The sequence below is a fragment of the Eptatretus burgeri genome, chromosome 17 (genome assembly GCF_056783735.1).
Source record: "Eptatretus burgeri isolate ZD-2024b chromosome 17, Ebu_testis_v1, whole genome shotgun sequence".
Classification (NCBI taxonomy): domain Eukaryota; kingdom Metazoa; phylum Chordata; class Myxini; order Myxiniformes; family Myxinidae; genus Eptatretus; species Eptatretus burgeri.
The window spans coordinates 16,677,354-16,699,392 of NC_140977.1; the positions used below are offsets into that span (position 1 = coordinate 16,677,354).

General features: G+C 42.7%; 3 protein-coding genes across 9 annotated transcripts in view; 2 read left to right on the forward strand and 1 right to left on the reverse strand.

Annotated features, from left to right (window-relative positions):
* The window catches only part of LOC147009409 (uncharacterized), a 41,416-nt gene extending 33,247 nt beyond the window's left edge, over positions 1 to 8,169 (forward strand). For all 7 annotated transcript variants that reach the window (XM_085862025.1, XM_085862022.1, XM_085862027.1 and 4 more), the window contains one exon: positions 930 to 8,169. In XM_085862025.1, coding sequence (XP_085718151.1) covers positions 930 to 2,065 — 1,136 coding nt within the window. In that variant the 3' untranslated portion in view covers positions 2,066 to 8,169. The remainder of the gene's footprint in view (positions 1 to 929) is intronic.
* Positions 1,857 to 22,039, reverse strand: part of LIPT2 (lipoyl(octanoyl) transferase 2) — a 31,603-nt gene continuing 11,420 nt past the window's right edge. The window contains exons 2-3 of the mRNA XM_085862153.1: positions 20,985 to 21,219; positions 1,857 to 1,990 (exon numbers count right to left, since the gene is read on the reverse strand). Coding sequence (XP_085718279.1) covers positions 1,974 to 1,990; positions 20,985 to 21,219 — 252 coding nt within the window. The 3' untranslated portion in view covers positions 1,857 to 1,973. The remainder of the gene's footprint in view (positions 1,991 to 20,984; positions 21,220 to 22,039) is intronic.
* Positions 10,678 to 20,259, forward strand: LOC147009411 (uncharacterized; the record flags this gene model as incomplete). The annotated part of the gene is made up of 7 exons (XM_085862187.1): positions 10,678 to 10,845; positions 16,233 to 16,310; positions 16,526 to 16,587; positions 17,602 to 17,677; positions 17,766 to 17,919; positions 18,983 to 19,180; positions 19,279 to 20,259. Coding segments are annotated over 7 exons (894 nt in total), but the record flags the coding sequence as incomplete, so codon positions are not given.

The following is a 22,039-nucleotide window of genomic DNA, read 5'->3' on the forward strand; positions in this document are numbered from 1 at the left end:
GTTGGCAACCATCATACAGGCTTCATGGGCTGAATGATCTATTTCTGTGTTGAAGTTCCTTGGAAGGGAAGTCATCTATTCTTCCTCTTCGGGGTGGTGTAAGGTGTCATGAACCAGATGGCGGTCTCCTCGGGTTAGCCCGAGGCGGTCCCTTCGGGTGGGTGTCTGGAATGTCGTATCCTAAAGAGATCTTCTCCTTCTTGCGTATGGTAGCACGACTATGTCGCTAATGTGCCCCATACCAGAACACTTGAGGTCAGCAGTCAATCCCAGCTGCTGTTAATTCAATGGCCAACAGGGCTCAAACTCAGGACCCTAGGATCCCAAGCCAACACCAGGCTTAAGTCATCTATTATATATTGTGAACCATAGTGTCTGTCTCCCGTTTAGGGCGGTGGCTTCTTGCACTGCATTAAAAAGCTCAACATTCACTTTTGAAATGACAGGAGACAGGCATGAGTAATGTTGATGCCAAATTTTATTTCGCTACCAGGATATTTTGCACTCTTTTTGGACAAATCCAACCTCCGCCACCCTCTGTTGCACCACCATTTGTGGTGGGCTGTAAAAGTAGCTCATATCTTTGGCTCTGCAGGAAACCAAGAGTGCAACACAATTGAATCTTTTTAAAGTCCATGAAATAATATGCAAATTGAAAGATTAACTGAAACCTTTCCCATCAATGGGGACCGATACTCTTCCTCGTCACTTTTTATTGGATGAATTATCATGGTATGGGAAAAACCCAAACTTTCCCACAGTTCTGTATATTTGCCTCAAGTGTTTATTAAAAAACTTTTCTGCAATATCGCAAATACATATGTACGTACAGTCATAAATGCTTGGATACGTTTGTCAAAATGATATCATGAGTATTGTACAGAATCTGATTTTTTTTATTTTTTTTTGCTTTGTTTTTGTATTTACAGGTGGATCCATTAAATCTCCGAAGGAGACTTGTATGAACGGATCTGACACACGCCTGCAGTACCTGCCAACTGAAACAAACAAGAGAACCTTTTACAAACAAGACAAACCGAATAATGAAATGTTTGCAGAGAATAATTTTCACAAGTTTCACAAAGGAAAGAAAGCTGAACATCCATGCAAATGCAAAACTTGTGGAAAATCGTTCAATCGAACATCCAACCTAAAAATACACCTGAGAGTTCACAGTGGAGAACGCCCTTACAAATGCACAGTTTGTGGAAAATCTTTCAGTCAGTCATCCACCCTTAAATCACACATGACCATTCACAATGGTGAACGCCAACACAAGTGTACAAGTTGTGGAAAATCCTTTGTTCATTCATCCAGCTTTAAAATACACCTGCGAATTCACAACGGAGAATGCCCATACAAATGCACAAGTTGTGGAAAAACATTCAATCGGTCATCCACCCTGAAATCACACATGACAATTCACAATGGTGAACGCCCATATAAATGTATAAATTGTGGAAAATGTTTTGATCGGTCATCCACCCTTAAAACACACATGATAATTCACAATGAAGAACGCCCATACAAATGTACAAGTTGTGGAAAATCGTTTAATCGGTCTCCCACCCTGAAAAGGCACATGACAATACACAATGGAGAACGCTTGTACAAATGTACAATTTGTGAAAAATCTTTTAATCAGTCATCAAACCTGAAAAAACACATGAGAATTCACAATGGCGAGTGCCCGTACACATGCTCAATTTGTGGGAAATCTTTTAATCAGTCAGGTCACCTCAAATCACACTTGAGAATTCACAATGGTGAGCGCCCATACAATTGCATCGTTTGTGGAAAATCCTTTAATCAGTCTTCCATTCTTAAAACGCACATGAGAATTCACAATGGAGAACGCCCGTACAAATGCACAGTTTGTGGAAAATCTTTTAATCGCTCATCCACACTTAAATCACACTTGAGAATTCACAATGGAGAGCGCCCACACAAATGCACAGTTTGTGGGAAATCTTTTAATCGGCCATCCACCCTGAAAACACACGTAACAATTCACAATGGAGAACTGTTGGGGTTAGGAGAACAAGTCCTTTTTTCTCAAGACTGAGCAGAGTGTAATGCATTCTACAGATTCTCTAGTTTTTAATTTCTTTAGGAACTGCAGCACAAATTCATTTTTATCTTTGCTGTCAACAACTACATTGTTCGAATTGGGTCATTAACCTCCGTTCTCACCAACAACAGACAACCTTTTAACAAGTGTAATCACCGATGGAATTTACGAACACCTCACTCAACAAGGAGCTTCAGAGGCAGAGCAGAAAGGATGCAAGTGAAGATGCTACGGAACAATAGACCATTTATTGTTGAACAAAACCATACTCAAAAATTACAAACTTTGACAAACCAACTTTTCTGCAGCCTGGATAGATTACAAAAAGCCTTTGATATTCCCACATTCATGGATTATAAAATGCGTGCAAGCATACAAAATTAACCCCCGAAAGAAAGGTGACACATCTACTATGCATGGATGATCTCAAATTCTTCGCACCAAATGATGAGAAATTGGGAGATGAACTGAAACTACGAAAGCCGTACTCAGAGGACATTCCAATGGAGTTTATTCTTGTGAAATGTGCCAAATGCACATTTGTACAAGGAAAAACAAAAAGAACAGACAGAATCTCAATTGATCAAAGTACAACAATTGAGGAACTAGAAAACGAAGCATCCTACAAATAACTCGGACACAACACAAAAAAATGCGTAAAATTATCAGTGATGAGTATTATCACTTGCGCAGAATTAGACTATTTCTGAAGTCATCCCTCTCTCCAAGAAACAAAACCAAAGTATGTGAAAAGCTCAACAGACTATCAGATGAGATTTGTACACGAGCAAGAAAACAGCAAACCAGAAAAGGGATCCTTAATCCATCCAGCAACAAACTTCCAAAAACAGGTGCAAATGAAGGATACTACACAGGAAAACAAAACAAAAAAAACAAATACAACTCCAATGATTGCAAAGAAAACAAGAGCTCAAGTGAGCACAATATATGCCCGAACAAGAAGGTATATACAGAATTGTGCTACTACATGGAAAACAGCATCCTGGTTGCCATGGAAACCACTTTAGATGACGAACGTATGTCGCGACACACCGTCTCCACAGTCTGTACCTGTTCCAAATATGAAACGTGAAAGTTGAAAACTTTGGGAGTTAGAGTGCGGACAGGAACGGACGGACGGACGACCGGTATCACATAATACGCCCCGATATATATATATATATATATATATATATATATATATATATATATATATATATATATATATATATATATATATATATATATATCGGGCGTATAATAAAAATGGGAAACCACAAAAATATATCAGCAGATGTACTCTGACGACAAATAAAATGATTAAAGTACAGGAAAATCAAAAAAAAATAAACCAATGTCACCCTCAGGGTGACCCGTGTCTTGCCAAAAGGTGACCACGTGTGACTTCTTTAAGGTCACACTGAGGTGAACAGAGCTGCTATCCACCAGGAGCGACTCCTTGAGGAATATCTGCCTACGAGAGATTCCGATGAGAATCGTTCTACAGAGTAACCATAACCATGTTTCAGTAACCATGAAAAACCATAGTCACGAAATGACGTCATAATGTCTCAAGCTTGACATATCTAGAAAGCACTCATCGAGGTGTTCAATTTGAGGTACTACACGATATGGTTCCTAAAACTTGAAAATTTGACCTTGGGGTCAAATATGTTTGACCTCAGGCGCTAACCATGAAGGTCAAGGCCAATCGCCACCAAAAATTAATCAGCTGAGCGCCAGACCATGAACTATATTCCCATGAAGTTTGAAGACGATCCGATCAAAATTACTCAAAAAATAAGGGTTTCGTCGACTCCCCTGATTTGCGACAAAGTGACCTTGACCTTTGACCTTGACCTTCAAAATTTTGTGCACTGAAAGGGATCTCTATAGGCCTCTGATATGCGAAGTTACAAAAGTTTTCAATGATAACTGTGCTCTGCAGAATTTTTTATACATGATTACAGACAAACAAAAAAAAAATTAAAAAAACAAAAAACATACAAGCTGACTAACATATCTTGCAAATACTTCGTTTTGGCAAGATAAAAATGAGCTTAACAGAATAGGGATCGACAAAGAAGACTCTGGAATGGCGAAGAAAAGGTCAAATTAATTGGGATGGAGAACAAATCATCATAAATGCCCAAGGACACAGCACTAATGCCTTTACGAAAATGGTGGGAATGAGCCAACCAGACAAATGCAAGTTTTGTGTTGGATAAAAACAGAAAATACCAGTCACCTCCTTTCAGAATGTAACAAACTTATGGCAGAACAGTTGTACACAGAAAGACATGACGGTGTCTGCAGAGTCATCTATTGGCACATCTGTAAACATTTCAACATCCCGGTCCCAGAACAATCATGGAAACACAAAGGAAATCCGATCCTTGAAAATGAACTTGTAATGTTCACGCATGACAAGATGATCCCATCAAGTGTGGACATTGCAAACAAAGCATTGCACCCAGAAGTAGTGCTCAAACACATCAAGGAAAAATCGGCATTGTTGATTGAGGTTTCACTTCCCAACGACTGGATCAAATGCCACGTAAATCAGGAAAATGACCAAATACCAGGATCTGAAAAAATGAGGTCAAGAGGACTTGGAAATTTGAAGACAGCTGGACTTATACCAGTGATAGTTGGAGCAACAGGAACGATAAAGAAAACCACGAGTATTTAAAAATCATTCCGGGGAATATCACTACAAACAAGCTCCAAGTGGAGGCTGTCAGAGGTTTAATGAAGATTTTGAAAAGGGCGCTTGGAAGGAGGTTATGAGAACGAAGCTTCACAGTTTGTTTCATGAATCATGATCTTTTACAGAAAAAGGAGGTGGAGATTTTGAAGTTCACCTTCTGAAACCCACAAGTGGAGATAACCAATGGAAGAGCACCAATACAAATGCACAAGTTGTGGAAAATATTGTAATCGATCATCCAATCTCAAAACACTCACTGGAATGACCCAATAGAGAATGACCATACAAATGCAGCATTTGTAGAGAATCTTTTAATCGGTCATCCCACCTGAAAAAGCATGTGGAAATTCACAATGGAGATCAAGGAGATTGCCAACAAAGAGAATGTCCATACAAATGGAAAATTTGTGGACAATCTTTCATTAAATCATGAAAGCTCATGAAACACTTTATTTTACTTTTTTATATGTCGTCGAGGCTTGAGGAAGAGCTGGTATTCATGCACTGATAGGATCAGGACACAACATGACAAAAGGATCAGTTGAGAAATGGGGGAAACACCAACAGCAGAGTTGAAGTCCAAGATAGAGGCAGACTTGGACAAACGGTGGGTGTGGGGAGGAATCAGAGGCAGGGGGGTGGAAAAGGTGGACACAGAAGGAAAATCTCAGGAAGGAAAACTGGAAATTTGGAAGGAGTAGGAATTGAATAAAGTGGATTTTTCAGAGTCAGAGAGAGCCAGTCATTTAGGAAGATCAGGAATGGGGCTGGGTCCACAACACAATTGGTCGTCCCACATGAAAAAAACACCTGAGAATTCGCTTGAGAAATCACACGAGACAATGTCCACACCAATGCACAATTTGTGAAAAAAATCTTTCACTCAATCATTCCACCTTAAAACACACTTAATCATTCCGCCCGGAGGATCATTACGTCACACACACACACACACACACACACACACACACACACACACACACACACACACACACACACACACACACACACACACACACACACACACACAAACACACACACACACACACACACACACACACACACACACATCACACACACACACGTGGCCAATGTCATTTTTTTACTGAGTAAACTTACACATGCAATTTTTTGACAATTCCTCAAGTGATGTTAACCCAGCCTGGTAATTCTTCCAGAGAAACCCTCTCTCTCTCAGTCTGGACATATCCGGATGGTGGTTATGTCTGGATGGGGTTTGTCTTCAGCCAGCTTGGCTCCAGACGTGTCCATGTGGTGTTTGTGTCTGGGCGGTAATTAACGCTCCACCGCATGTTTGCCTTCCCTTCCCCTCACCTCACACTGTCTTCTCTTCCCTCACCCCTCCTCGCTAACCCCATTCCTCCCTCCTCTCAACAATGCAGATGAACACACACACGTACAGATTAATCCCATCTTGTCTTCAATTACCCTCCCCTTCTCCTTGCCCATGGTACACTGAATCCTGTGATGAGGCAGTTGCTTTGAAACAACTTTCCTTCTCTTCCTGGAAGGCAAGTCCAACCGAAGGCAATCTCAGTGCATTCCATGAAGTCCGCAACAAGTGCGTGTCTACTCTCAGGAGAGCCAGAAACAACATCTGTCCAACCCCAAGAATGAACTTTCAAACTTCTCTTCCTCCTCTAAAACCTGGTAGTGCCTTGTTAAGTTTGTCTGTGATGTATGCTCCCCTTCCATCCCTTCCTTCTCTTCAAATGGCACCACAACCGACTCTGCTCGTGAGAAGGCTGAATGCCTCAATTCTGTGTTTGCTTCCAAATCCTATGTCCCCAATCCCTCACGCTCGGTACCCATCCTTCCATGTCATATCCAAATGCTCTTGGACTCTGTGTCCGTTGCACCTGAGAAGGTAGAGAAGGTTTTTCCCACCCTCGACTCTGACTACGTCCGCTACTGAACCGGACAACATCAACTCACGTGTCCTAAAAACCTACTCTGTTGCTCTTGCACATCCTCTCTTTGTCCTTTTCACCCTGTCATTTGTGCTGGGTCACCTTCCGTCTGCTTGTAAATCCACCAACCTCACTGCGCTACCAAGAAAGGAGCAAAAAGTGATCTAAACTACAGACTTATCAACTTACTTCCAATCAGCAAAGTCATGCAATCCATCATCGCAGTTCATATGAAATCCTTCTTTTTCTCCAACAACCTCATCTCAGATCATCAATTCAGATTCAGACATGGTCACTCCACCTTGGACATACTGCTTCGATTCTCCCAACAATGGTGGAGGCCCTAAATGTCAGATGTGAGATCAGAGCCGTCTCTTTGGACATATGTTGTGCTTTTGATATAGTCTGGCATCCTGCCTTGCTCTCAAAACTGTCTGTCTATGGCATGCAATGCCAAGTCAACACATGGGTTACTGACTTCCTCTACTCTTACAGCCAGCATGTGGCACTCAATGGAATCCTTTCATCTCCTCTTCCTGTCTAGGCTGGTGTACCCCAAGGCAGTGTTGCAGGCTCAGTCCGTTTCCTGATCTTCATCAATGGTGTCTCTGACCCTCAGGAAAGTCCTCTATTTATTTGCTGATGACCACCCTCTGCCATGACATCACTCATCCTTCAGACAGGTAGGCTATAGCCTCTTTCCCCCTCTTCAACCCTTAAAAATAAAGGACAAGCTGGCCAAACACTTGGAATACGCCTTTTAATCCTGACATCTCACACTTTCACAATCTCTCTTTGCAAGGACCATCTGGCAAACCCTCCTCTCTTGAAACGAACCAGTTGAAACCAGTTGAAGCGAACAATTTGGTTCATGAATCAAAAAAAAAACATTACCAAAAAAGGAGTTGGAGATTTTGAGTTCTGGGAGAACTTCCTCCCACCTTCTAAAACCTAAAAAAAATAGAGATGACAACCAACGTGAATCCCCATACAAATGCACAGTTTGTGAAAAATATTTTTGTCCTTCAGGCAATCTTAAAATATGTACGAGAAATCAGAATGGCTTTTGAATACACTGAACAGAGAGCCATCATTGAGGGTATGCAGCCCTTTGGGCATTCACCTTACGAGCTTAAGGGCTCATCGACAACGGGCAGGAAAAACACTTAAATGCTGTTGTTCTCAATCAGCTCATGTAACCATGTTCTGTGATGTGAACTACGGTCAGGAATATAATTTGGGTGAGATTTTGAGCGATTGAGAAATTATCGGTATCGATACCAGGAGTGTCAGTATTATGAGTGTACCAGCCATTCCTTGTGGAGAACATTAAAGTCACAAAATACCATGATGTGTGCAGAAGGGTGGAGTAGCATTGGTGTACGTACGGATGGCGTTGTGGCAATGACTGGCAGGCAAAAAGGAGTCTTGCACAGAATAAAAGAAGTTGCACCCTGTGCTGTGTCAACTCATTGTTTTATTCACAGAGAAATGGTTGCAGTGAAAGGCATTGAACCAGGGCTTCATGAGATTATGAACACTGCCATAACCATTGTGACTTTGTTAAAGCAAGAGCCACAAACTCCAGATTGTTCACTGCACTTTGTGAGAAAGTAGATGCTGAACACCATTCCCTGCTCATACATACATAAATGAGATGGTTATCCCATGGGTGGATGCTCACATGTTTATTCAAGATGAGAGAGGAGCTGCGTGCATTCCTCTTGGAGAAGAAGCCTCATCCAGCAGAGTTCTTGAGTTATGAGAAATGGCTTGCTCAACTTGGCTATCTTACAGACATATACAACAAGAAAAAGAAGTCAATGCAGAGCATGATACTTGCAAAATCAACCCCTATCTCCAAAGGTTGCCATGGATACATCAAATTGCCCATTTCATTAAGATTAAAATTGACAATCTTAATCAAAGCTCAGGTCAGTAGGATGAAAATTGATTATTTTTCAGATTAAAATTGATGATTTTAGAAGTTTGACCTCAAAATTAGTTGGTTTCCAAATTCAGTGGTGGACTATACAATTGCTGTTTAATTCTCAGGTTTGTTAGATGAGAATTGATGATTTTTCAGATTTGATGATTTTAGAAGCTTGACCTTTGACCTCAAAAATAGTTGCTTTCCCAATTCAGTAATGCACGACGCAAATCATGTTCAACTAACAAGTTAATCGGATGAAAATTGACGATTTTTCACTTGAAAATTGATGATTTTAAAAGTTTGACCTTGAGTTGACCTTTGACCTCAAAAGTAGTTGGTTTCCAATTCAGCGATGCAATTGCTGTTTGATTTTCAAGTCAATCGGATGAAAATTGATTTTTCAGGTTATAATTGATGATTTAAGAGTTTTGACCTTGAATTGACCTTTTGATCTCAAAAAAAAAATAGTTGGTTTCCCAATCCAGTGACGCAACAGGCAAATCCTGCTAAAATTTCAAGTCTGTCGGATGAAAAATGACGATTTTAGAATTTCGACCTCAAGATGACCTTTGACCTCAAAATCAATAGGCTTCTCAGTCGAGACTACTTCGACAACTTGGTGAAATTTTGTGAAGATCAGTTTTAAATTATTGTGACCTGTGTGCGATTGACCAATACTTGCAAAAATCGAAGATTTTTTCCAAGTGTAACGAAGTAAACGAGCTCAACGACAACAAAAAAAATTCCAGGGTGGAAACACGAGCAGCATTGTCCAGCACAAACGGGTCAAAAGAAAACCGAAATTGTGGAAGAACTCGTGCCTCATCAGGACCCACTGATCTGTTCGAACGGATGCATGGATTCATTGAGGAGAGAAACACGAATTTCAGGTCACGGTGCACTCGTCAGGAATGTTGGGCAAATTGAACCGTTATCTTCTGGGCTGAGTGTGGTGGTGACGAGTTCCAGGTATGTCATGATGCAGCGATTAAGGTTGCTAATACCATTCGGCAGCACCTACCAGCGTGAGGCTGGCTTTTCAGCCATGAAGGCACTGAAAACTAAATATAGGTCAAGATTAAACATTGAAGATGACATGCGTGTCCGATTATATATCAAAGATCTCCCCACGCATCGACAAGTTTATTGCTGGTCACCAGCAGCAGGCCTCGCATTAACGAGAGCTTCCATTTTGGTGACAATTAGAAAAGTCCACAGTGATTCGGAGGAAAGTTGTTATTACCTCCTCCACCGAAGGTGAATGAGGTCATGTTTTCACCCCTCTCTGTCTGTCTGTCTGTCTATCTATTGCCAACAGGTCACAATCCTTAACCGATTGTCATGAAACTTCACCGAGTTGAAGAGGTAGTCTCAACTGAGAAGCTCATCAATTTTGAGGGCTGAGGTCAAAGGTCATCTTGAGGTCAAATTTCTAAAATCGTCATTTTTCCATCCGATTCACTTGAAGTTTGAACAAGATTTGCATATTGCGTCACTGGATTGGGAAACCGACTACTTTTCAGGTCGAAAGGTTAAACTTTTAAAATCATCAATTTTCAACTGAAAACAAATCGTCAATTTTCATTCGATTAACTTGAAAGTTGAACGGCATTCGCATCGTCCATCACTGAATTGGGGAAGCAACTATTTTTGAAGTCAAAAGGTCAAAGGTCAACTCAAGTTTGAAACTTCTAAATTCATCAAATTTCAATCTGAAAAACAAGAAATTTTTTTCATCTGATTGACCTGAGCTTTGATTAAGGTTGTCAATTTTAATCTTGATTAAATAAACAATTTCATGTATCCATGGCAACCTTTGGAGGGGGGGGGTGGATTTTGCAAGTATCTTTCGCAAGATTTTGCAACATATAATTGGTAACCACAGCGTATGTTGTGATTGGTCAGATGTCCTCCTCCTGCGTTCCTCGTATTTAACCCTTTCAGGGGTATCGAACCAAATTTGGCGTTTTATCCGCCTTGTAACAGTAATGTTGAAATTGAAAAAAAAAACGTAAAGTCACCTGATTATTAACAGGTGTACCACCTGTGTCAGCCACACCCTGTCCACTTCATTCCCTCACGGAACGACCCTTTTCAATGTGACGTCACTACGGATTGGACGCATTGCGCCGTGCCGTGCCGTGCCGGTGCTGTATCCGAGCTGGCGTGGCCCTGCGAGCAGCAGGTGCACACCGTGCAGGTGAGGTGTTCGCTTGATCAGCTGTGGCTGTAACATGGCACCAGTCAATGCGGCTGTGTGGGTGTTGCGATTGGAGTGTGGATGTCGGCGTATTGTGTGCGTCGAGCGTAGTACTTGCAACATTAACGTATTAAGGGAAGCGACATGAAGGGACAACCACTGACACATGCTCTCTCTCTCTCTCTCTCTCCCCACTCTTTATCTCTTCCCCACTCTTTATCTCTTCCCCACTCTTTATCTCTTCCCCACTCTTTATCTCTTCCCCACTCTTTATCTCTTCCCCACTCTTTATCTCTTCCCCACTCTTTATCTCTTCCCCACTCTTTATCTCTTCCCCACCGTCTCTCTTCCCCACCCTCTCTCTTCCCCACCCTCTCTCTTCCCCACCCTCTCTCTTCCCCACCTTCTCTCTTCCCCACTCTTTATCTCTTCCCCACTCTTTATCTCTTCCCCACCCTCTCTCTTCCCCACCCTCTCTCTTCCCCACCCTCTCTCTTCCCCACCTTCTCTCTTCCCCACTCTTTATCTCTTCCCCACTCTTTATCTCTTCCCCACCCTCTCTCTTCCCCACCCTCTCTCTTCCCCACCCTCTCTCTTCCCCACCTTCTCTCTTCCCCACTCTTTATCTCTTCCCCACTCTTTATCTCTTCCCCACCCTCTCTCTTCCCCACCCTCTCTCTTCCCCACCTTCTCTCTTCCCCACCTCTCTTCCCCACCTTCTCTCTTCCCCACCCTCTCTCTTCCCCACCTTCTCCGATGCTCTCACTGGACGCAGCGAGTTCTGCGCCACAAACTCCAGCGTTTCCAGGAAGACATGGCAGTGTTGGGCACTCTGCAGGTACCCTACCGGAATATTGAGCAAGATAAAACAGTTTGATGTGAATATATATATATATATATATATATAATGACACACACATATAGGTGTGTTATAATCATATATTAGAGTAGGCGAGTTATCGCCGGCACCCTGGCCAAATTACAAGTTCTTACTCTCGCCTTCAGGGGGCACTGCATCAGCGGCACGGCCACGCCCCCCTCTCCCCCCACAGTAGATGGATGATGCTACCCGCAGCCATGTGCTATGCACAATGAAGAACGAGAAGTATGGTGTCCTTCTTCTCACTTAGTACATTGGGATGTTTTTCATGGATAACGGAGTGTAGAGAGACAATGGAAAGGTGTGCCCTGATCGTCGTGGCCATCCAACCGACAAGAGGTCACACCTTTCCCTACTTGGACCACCAGTAAGTGCAATCCGTGTTGGGCACGGTTATCTGACGCATTCTACACAACATATAATTACATGTAGCACTGAAGGTACACACAGCTTGTTTGTGCACTCATCTGTCTGTCTGTCTGTCCGTGAGCATAATATTTCAAAAAGTTGTGGACTGATTCGGACGAGTCTTGGTGAACAGGTTTGGTGTGTGACAAGGACTAATTGATTCCATTTTTGTGAAGATCCGGATCTGGTATTTTTTTTCAGTGATTCTTCACCATTGAGAGATTGTGGCCAAAAAGTTGTGGACGAGTTATGGCAAAACTCGGTGGATAAGTTGGTTCCGTGACAAGACCAAGGTGATTCGATTTTGGTGAAGGTCCGGATTCAGATCCGACCTATCAGTGGCAAACAAAATGTAAACTGTTCAGCCTGGTGGAGGTATGCTCCCTTCCGAGCGCTGTTCTGTTTCACCAAGTGTCACACTCTATGAGTGATATATATATATATATATATATATATACATATATATATATATATATTGTTGCAGAAATGGCCCTTAGTGTGTTACTAAATATAGGATTAGCCCAGATCCCCCATTAAATGCATGTTTAGCCAGGTTGTTCGGTAAATGGACGTCACATGTTTGTCAGGAGGTGTAAGAGGCTGTTTGTTGTTCGTACATTGGTGGTGCTCCGAGAGGTTCTTCCTTACTCTCTCCGGACAATGGACTCCGCCCAGCGTGCTGAGAGGGGGAGTGGCCTAGAGAAGGAAGTGAAACTGAAGGGAGGAGTTTGTCGGCTTCGTAAAGGGGCGCGCCCGAAAAAGAAAAGGTGGTAAAACTGAGAGCACCGAGTTGGGCAGTCGGTTTTGAGGCGAGCGAGTGAAGGAAAAGACTGCAGGAGCGCCGGGAAGACGGTGGTGAAACTGAGCGCCGGTGTGGTGTGATCGGCTGAATAGGGCTGGCTGTGTGTGAGTCAGCAGTCGGCTTTGAGGTGAGCGAGGGCCGAAAAGGAGAAGTGAAACTGAAGAATTAAAACTGCAGTGGGCTTCGAGGTGAGCGAGAAAAGGAAAGGCAGGGTGAATCTGCCGGGAGAGAAGCTGAACCTGAACCTGAGCGCGCCGAGTCTGCGATCGGCAGTGGTGAAACTGAGCGCCGAGGTGGGGCGCGATCGGCTTTCGTGAGGAGACATCGATAGGTTCATCTGGAGTCCAGTGACGGAGCCTCTGACTGTCCCTACTCACCTCACGGCTCAACGACGTCTTGGAATCCCATGGACCCAGCCTGCAGAGTCCAACACCTCAATTTGGCCTGGTCTGGTGAACAGGCCAGGCCTGGACTTGTATGCTGGACCTTGTACGAAACCAGCTGAAACCCACCATCGATCTGACGGTCTTGTGCCGTCGACCTTACGCGGGGTCAGAACGCATGGAGGCCGCGTGCGTGGGTGGTGCGACAAAAGGAGGACGAGCGCCATCTTACTACGCGGAGTGTTTGAACTTGGGCGCTCGAATCAATCGACATCGGCTTGTCATGAGCCACATTCGTGCCTTTGACACTTTACTCTCGTCCATGAAACATCACCAAGTACTCCGTGTCTTGTCTGCATGTTGTTTAAGGGTATCTCGTTAGGGTCCCCTCCGAAACCCGTAATCCGTAGCTCCCTAGTTAAGAACGGGTTATAGATTAATTATAACATTGTCGTGAATGCTTTGCTTGTGTCGTGTTCCTCGATGTCCCCAATAAATCTTTCTGATTTGTATGAAGTTGCCGCTTTGAATTAATTTGTGCCGCGTCGAGGAACGATCCACTGGATTTGGATGTAAAAACCAAAATGGTTACAGACTGGTAGACTCCGCTCGGTCTCTGACAAAACCAGTCTGTAACCGGGGTCTATTCCCCCAGCTGGCAAGGTACAGGTGTATTTTGGTATCGTGATTCGAGCCGCGTAACCCGAGAATTGTGCCGAACCAGCCGGCGTTATAACCCCGGAGACTGCGGTGGTTAAGGTGGCGCCGGATCTGTAACATTTGGCTGTCGAGAGTAAGGTGCGAAAACCCAGATTGGTTGCGGACAGTGATTGATGTACTCGGCCGAGCCCCCCCCCCATCCCCAAACCGCAACAATATATATATATATATATATACAGTACACATAATTTTCATTTATTATTTGCAAAATCGATAATTTTCAAATATATTGGTCAATCAATTTTGTTATTCTGTTTATCGCCAACAAGTCACAATTCGAAACCGATCGTCATGAAACTTTACCAAGTTGTGGAGGTAGTCTCAACTGAGAAGCCTATTGATTTTGAGGTCGAAGGTCAAAGGTCATCTTGAGGTCAAATTTCTAAAATCGTCATTTTTCATTTAATTGATTTAGAATTTGAACAGGATTTGCGTCGTCCATCACTGAATTGGGAAAGCAACTAATTTTGAGGTGAAAAGGTCAAAGGTCAGCTCAAGGTCAAACTCCTAAAATCATCGAATTTCATTGGAAAAATCATCCATTTTCATCAGATTTAACCTGAAAATTAAGCGGCAATTTCATCGTGCATCACTGAATTTGTAAACAAACTATTTTTAGGTCAAAGGTCAAACTTCTAAAATCATCAATTTCAATCTGAAAAATAATCGATGTTCACCTTTGGAGAGGGGGGGGGGATAGGGGTGTATTTTGCAAGTATCGTGCTCTGCACGTCATTATTTTCTTGTTTGTTTGTTTGTCCGCCCAGAACTTTCGTGTTTTTCTCTGCAACCGCTTGTCGGATTGAGATGAAATCTCCACCTTTGCTGCGACTACTCATGTGGAATTTTTTAATGATAATTATGATGTCATAGGTCAGTGGTATGGCAGCCATGTTGGAAAAAACCCACCTCTGTATCTGAAACCCCACCATGGAAAAAATTGAAACTTGGCATACAGCAAGTACTCCTCATGGGGAATGTGATTTTTATGACGTTATAGGTACCTTTCTTATGACGTCATAATTGCATATGTGGAATGCTACATCTGATCAGTATGAAAAAAATTGAGGGTAATCTGCCCTCCAAAGAAATAATTTTTTTTTGAGGGTCCACAGGAAAAATTGATGACGTCATCGGTCACGAGATTCAGCAGCCACATTGTTTTTTTTTTAAAACCTTCAAAAATCTTCTTCTCTGAAGTGGCTGAACAGATCGAGGTGAAAATTTACACGTACAACCACCGATGAGGAAAAGGTTCGCATATGACATTATAGGTCACATGGTTTGGAAGCCATATTGGATTTTACCCCAAAAACCTTCGAAAAAAATCTTCTCCAGAACAGTTGGACAGATTGAGGGGAATCTTCACACAAATGTTCCCCAAGCCTTGTGTGTACAAGTTTGTTGAGGAATAATTGATAGGTCACTTGGTTTGGCAGCCATATTGGATTGAAGAAAAATATTAAATCATGTTTTCTCTGGAACCACTTAATTAATCGACACGAAACTTTTTCAATTATGATCTCGTAATGTTGGGGAATGCATGTTTTAAATTTCAACTTGATTGGACATATGGTCTGACAGCCAAAAAAAATTCTGCCTGTCGCACACCCAACATGTCCACCAACAGCCTCTTTTGGCTGTGCTTGGATGGGTTTGAGGATAGAGGAGCAGCAGCTGAAATGTGAATCCTATCCAGGTTCCTCCTGATGACTTCATCATTGCTTGTTCGGGTTCCTTCTGACTACTCCAATGCAGGACTGGTACCCATTTGACCTTCCATTGCATTTGAATTTATTTGGGTCAGGGTCAGGTGTCCGATCAAAGCAGGACTTCGTGGTACCTGGTCATCACTGCCTCCAGTTATAAAGTGGTATTGCTAATTATGTCTCAATTACATAACACACGACACAAACCAAGTCCTGGCGAGGGTCTGCAATCTCTGATTGCTCTTTTTCTTATTCTTGAAATCTTTTTAATGTCGAAGAAAAACTTTTTCATTGATGTGGAGGATAAAACGGTACAATAATGAAGACGTACAAGGAACTGTTTTTTTTTTTCTTTTCACTTTCCCTTATCTGATTACAATCACTGGTTCCATGGTCAATATATATATATATATATATATATATATATATATATATATATATATATATATATATATATATATCTCTACCCCCTGTCATCCATTCAGGGATTCCAACATTTCTCCTTGCGTTTACGTGGAAGGGAGGAATTGCTAGTCACTGTGGTGAACCGAGAGACTGTTGGTGTAAGTTCCACTCCTGCTGCGTGTCTTGGCACACATGAACACACAAGCAATGTTCATAATCAAAGTGGGAATTCATTTCCTGTAATTATCCCTCTATATGTTCCACATGTGCTCTGGGTTTCAAAAAGATGTCTTCTTGCACCCTTCATCACCAACATGTCATATTGATTGCTTTCATTGTGTGTACCTCCTCTTCCGACGTCCCATACATGCAGAGTCGTTTCCAGTCGGATCGTGGAAGTCCGAGATCTTCAGACACTGCACCAGTACGTGCAAGGTTTGTTCACTGATAACATGGACTGGTTTTAACATGTACACAAAATTTCGTCAGACTCCATCCAATAACTTTTTGAGGTATCCTGTTCATAGACAGACAGACAGACAGACAGACAGACAAGGTTGAAAACATAACTCCACCCACCTCTGGGAGGTGGAGCTAATGGACGTTTCACAGATGGATATTACGTCAAGTTGTTAACCTGCCACACAAACCCAATTCTGCTGCTTCTTTTGAGTTGCATGGCTCAGAGAGTCAAGAGGTAAGTGTGGATATCTCTAGGGCCTCGGCCATCCTGCCAGCCTTCAATGTTGCTCTATAATACACATCGACCTGTGAAAAAGCTAAGTAACAGAGGCTGAGAAAATAATGGACAGACAACGGAGCAGTGGGGAACAGGCCAAACCGGAGGGTTCAGCAGACAGGATTAGCAAGAGAAGAATAAAGGGACGAGCAGGCTCAGGTACACACCTGGGGTGTGTTCGGCTACCATGAAGTTTCTTGTAGAGCGCTCGCCAAGCAGCTTAAGCACTCGATTCCAAACCATTCATAAGGAACGACCGGCTTGGGAAGCGCTAGCTAGCTGCGTGGTAACTGAACACACCCCAGTTGAAGATGATTTCAAAATTGAGGACCAAGTAGCGAAAATGATCGCAAAGCTTGGACATGCACAGGTGGACGTGGAACGGGTTTCGGTCACTAAACCCAAACTAAACTAAAGGAGACCGTTGAGTCACCAACGAACGTATCAAATCATGGGATGGAAAATTGGTCGTTGGATGAGACTGTATGGGTGCAAGACCAGTTGAAAAGTGATAAAGACCGACTGAGAGTCCACCGACCGATCAAGTTTGCCGATTGTCACATGTTTCATGCTCATATTAAGACGCAGGTACCTTGGCCCACAAAAGAGACTAATACTTCATTTAAAAGCCATGTTTAGCACGATTAGCTATAATCCTTCATCAAACTGATCGCATGGATGTGTAATAAGAAAACATTGTACTGTAACAGTGACTGCAGCCTCGACGAGCAGCAAAATGAAGAACTCCTTCCGGCCTCTCCAGGTGACCAGGAAGCTGCCATTCCGGTAAGTCAAGCCAGCGGGAGTAAGGTGGAGTTGTATGGTGAACACATTTGGATGCTTTGAGAACGTCTCTGCTCTGTGCCTTCCTCAGCCTCCTGGAAGCTCCCTATTCCTGCTCGCAGCGTATGCTCGCTATGGCCGTCCTTACGTGTGGCTTCGTTCATCTCCCCCCAATGTGATCCCGCCGGGTGCATGCTGTGATAGGCCTCTACCTCTGCCCAGTACCCAGCACTGGTTGAATCACGGTAAGGTAACTGAACCACGATATATTACATTATAATGAATGGTACAGGCTCCAAACTTCAATTGTTTTACAGCTCAACATGGTGTGTGTGCTCATCGTTTCTCAACCCTCATCCGCTATCCTGCCAAAAGGCTTAAAAATTTCAAGCGTCAGTTTTGTTCACTTACAAATCCAGTGAAAAAAAAAAAAAGGAATTGCATAGATAATTAATTTCAGAATTATTTTGTAGTAATTACAATCGATAACGAGACCAGCACTCGGTAGAGAGCCGTTCTCTGCCAGGCTGATTAGTTTACGTTTTCTATCTGCATTCGGACCTTAACCAAAATCGAATCGGCTTGTTCTCGTCACCTAACCAACTCGTCCAAGTTTCGTCGTAATCCGTCAACAACTCTTTGAGATATCGTGCTATATATTGTTTTTGGCTCCATCTCTCAATAATGAAGAATCTAGAATCGGATCTTCACCAAAATCTAATCGTTTCATCCTCGTCACAGACCAAACCTGTCCACCAAATTTTGTCCGAATCCGTCCGCAACTTTTTGAGATGTCCTGCTCACGGACAGACTACCACCACGACACAGGCAATATCCACATACTTAAGACACAAATACACTCACTATACCGATTACAGCGTACGCACGATCGCCAAACCCAGAAACTGGAGGCCTACTTGGTGATAGTAGGATGCAGTGGCCATTTCCACGAACATCGAGCATGTGGTCACGTGAGGGGTTGTCACGCTTGGTGAGTAAACCGACGTATCTCTAATACCGGGACTAAAAAATATATTTTTTAAAATATTGAGCGATCATTTGATCAGAGCTTGGGCTGCGCACATGCTTTTGCCCAAAATTTGAACCACCCCATCTTTGCTTTGGAGGGGCAGACCTTGGACTGCATAAATGTGCTTTTGCCTGAAATTTGCTCTTGCTCTGCCCCAACGTGGTAAGGACGGGGACGGAGCTCGCTTCAAGCAAGCAAATTAGGTTTTATATCCAGGGATTCCTCACTTACTTTGCAACCTGCCTCCGTCTCACATCTGCTTTGTCTTCGACCTGCAGATGTTTCGGTTTGGGACGTCATTGCCGACCTGGTTTCCTTCTGCAGCGACTCTCGTTCTTCACCACCAAATCCTTTTGCTATCGACTATGCCTGGCTGCTCATCCTACCACACACTGCTCGCCTGTTTGCAACTGGAGCAGCCATACACTTTCTGCAAAGCCTATTCCTCAAAGGAGACTCCAGATATCACTCTGCCTGTGGGTACACGGTTCCCTCGAGTCTCATTTAACATTGCACTTTGGTGATGCTTTCTCTCTTACTGCACCGTCTTGTTTTTTTTTTTCCCCCGTCATAGTGCTGGGAGAATTACTTTCCTTGACGAGACTTCACCTCGACTCACTTCAACAGGAGGCACTACGTCGCACAGATTCATCACCGGATTCCTCGCTCACTTCTCACTTATCGCAATTGCCCACTGCGACGGATGAGTGCGAGACATTTTTACTCGGCTGACCACCAATGTGAGATCAGTGCCGATGGTTGAAAGGAGGCACAGGGACTTGTCGGGCTGGAAACTTCACCAAAAGTCGTTTACAAACTGAGACAACACCAATTGTGGTGAATTTGCATCCAGTTCAAACTCTTCTGGTTAAGTTGGTAATAATTCACAATTCCTTAACCAACTGCAAACAGTCAAGGCTTTGCTGAAAACACTTCAACTTTCAGGTTATACTCAGGATATTTTAAAAATTATTCCGTCTGAAAGGGAGTGGGGCAGTGTTTGGTGGAAATGGTTGAAGGATGGAAATGAACAGTAAATTGTGCAGCTTGTACATAACTTGCACGCCAAGAGAAAGACATTGCTTGACATCAATGTACTTCCACAAGGACACAAGTGAGACAATGGGCAAATCAACACAGTATGGGACGTGAACCTGGGATCTCAGCACCCGAAGCCGTGGATTCTTGAAGCTCCCTCGCGTAACTCAAAATCCCTTCATTCAGAACCACTGTATTGTGATGGTTCTGAGAACCAAGACCCCCAAAGTAATGGTACACAACATATAGCAGTTTCTGAGATAGTTATTTTGTTTCAGATAGTCCTTCCCTTATGTCTAATGGGTTTTGTAGGTCAGTATACGGGGATCACAGAATCCTCAGACCATATCCAAAAAATGAAAATATAAATAAATGAAAAAAAAATGCAGGTGAGTGACCCGAGACAATAGGGAAGCACGGTAATTGTGTGTGCCGGTAGACATCGAAGCCAATACACCAGGAAAAAAAATCACAGAACTGTCAGAAAGCATCCGTAAATGAATATAAAAAATAAAAATAGAAATCAAATGCAGGTGAGCGACCTGAGACAATGGGGAAACACAGTTGGTGTGCTTACACAATGTATAAGCATACCCCACGAGTGTATGTGTATGTGTATATATATATATATACATATATAGTCACGGGGGTGGCCAGCCCAAGTTAACCCCACGACCCAAATTGTGGTGACGGGCGGTGAACACCGCCAACCTCCCGGGACGGCCGAACGGTTCCTTATTAAGAGGAGGCGGACTCATTGATCGACAGATTTTAACACGTGCTCGAAGGACATGGCGGACTGGTGGAGGAGTATGGCACAGGAGCACTGTTCCAGAACAGCACAAGAGGGTTTATCCACGAACCCACTACAAATGGACGAATACAGTTTCTTAAAAAAGGAATACATTTAATGAACATACACAAATATTTACAAAGACAATAATTCAAAAGGAAATAATGATAATAATAAATAGAACTAGAGTACCTATATATCGAGAGTCGCGACAACTCAGCTATAGGCGCCATTTTGTTTCACTCTGGATAACGCGCGGTGCGTGCGCTACCGCCGTAGCAGCATGCATGAATGAATCCGCGGCCGAGGGGGGAAGGCTTTAAGCTCCCACCCCCCCCCCCCCCCCACACACACAATTTTATTAACTACCAAAACACCAAAGTCTTTTTAGGGTTAAATAACTACAGACTTAGTTCAAAGAAAATGATTCATAACTTCAGTTCACATACCTGAACTTGAAGTTGATGTTGTTTTGTCTGCTGTGTTAACAGAGTACGCATGGTCTAAAGCAATGCATGATTTCTTGGTAGCACTAGCAGTATTTGGTGTACAGGAAAGGCGTTTTAGAGGCCTCCTGGGTTTTGGCACACTGCGATGATAGAATATGGTTGGTACTGCCTGCCACTTCAGTTTTTTCTTCCCATCTACTCTCTTGTTTTCAAACTGGGACTCATCAAAGTGAACCTGCAGAAGAAAAGATACAATATTTCTAATCTTGAATATTTCTTAGTCCTAATAATAAATTATAGAAGTAGAAAACATTATTATAACAAAATAGAATAGTTCTCAAAATTCATTTCTAAGATCTAGTTTACACATTTCATCATTGTATGCTACTCTCTACTATGCTGCTAGATTAGAAAAATAACTGTATTCTAACTTAAGATTGGTACTTGTCGAGCCACGGCATGCACCATTTTCGCTATACACCAAGATAGTAATGGGCCTATGAAAGTATGAGTGGAAATTTGAAGCCAAATTTGACATTTTGGACCAACTTTGAGTTTGAACCAAAAATAAAAATGCTGCAAAAGTTCTAGATCTACTACTAGTAGATCTAGACTCTATTAGTTTTTGAGACCCATGGCCAACATTGATGAATGACCTTCAAACACAATTTCACAACATATGAAGGAATGTTTTTTGAATTATTTTTATGTATTACAAAGAATTGGATTTTCATAACAATGTCATAATGATTAATAATAATGGCATTCCAATGAATAAGGTTCGCAGACACAGTCACTTCCTTCATACATACGCTGATATTAATACATGGGACTGATACAGCCCTTCTCTTACCTCGCACAAACATGATGAAGTAGGCTTCCATCCCACTCTGCTCACTTTTTGCTCCCATATCTTCCGTCTTTTTGCATCTGTTGGAAATCTATACATCCTGTACCCCTTCTCAGATTTGTTGCTGCACCCAAAGGCGCAACAACCCGTCATTTTGACTAAAAGTTTCACTCAGTTTCAAACTCGGTCTCTCCGAGCTCACTCG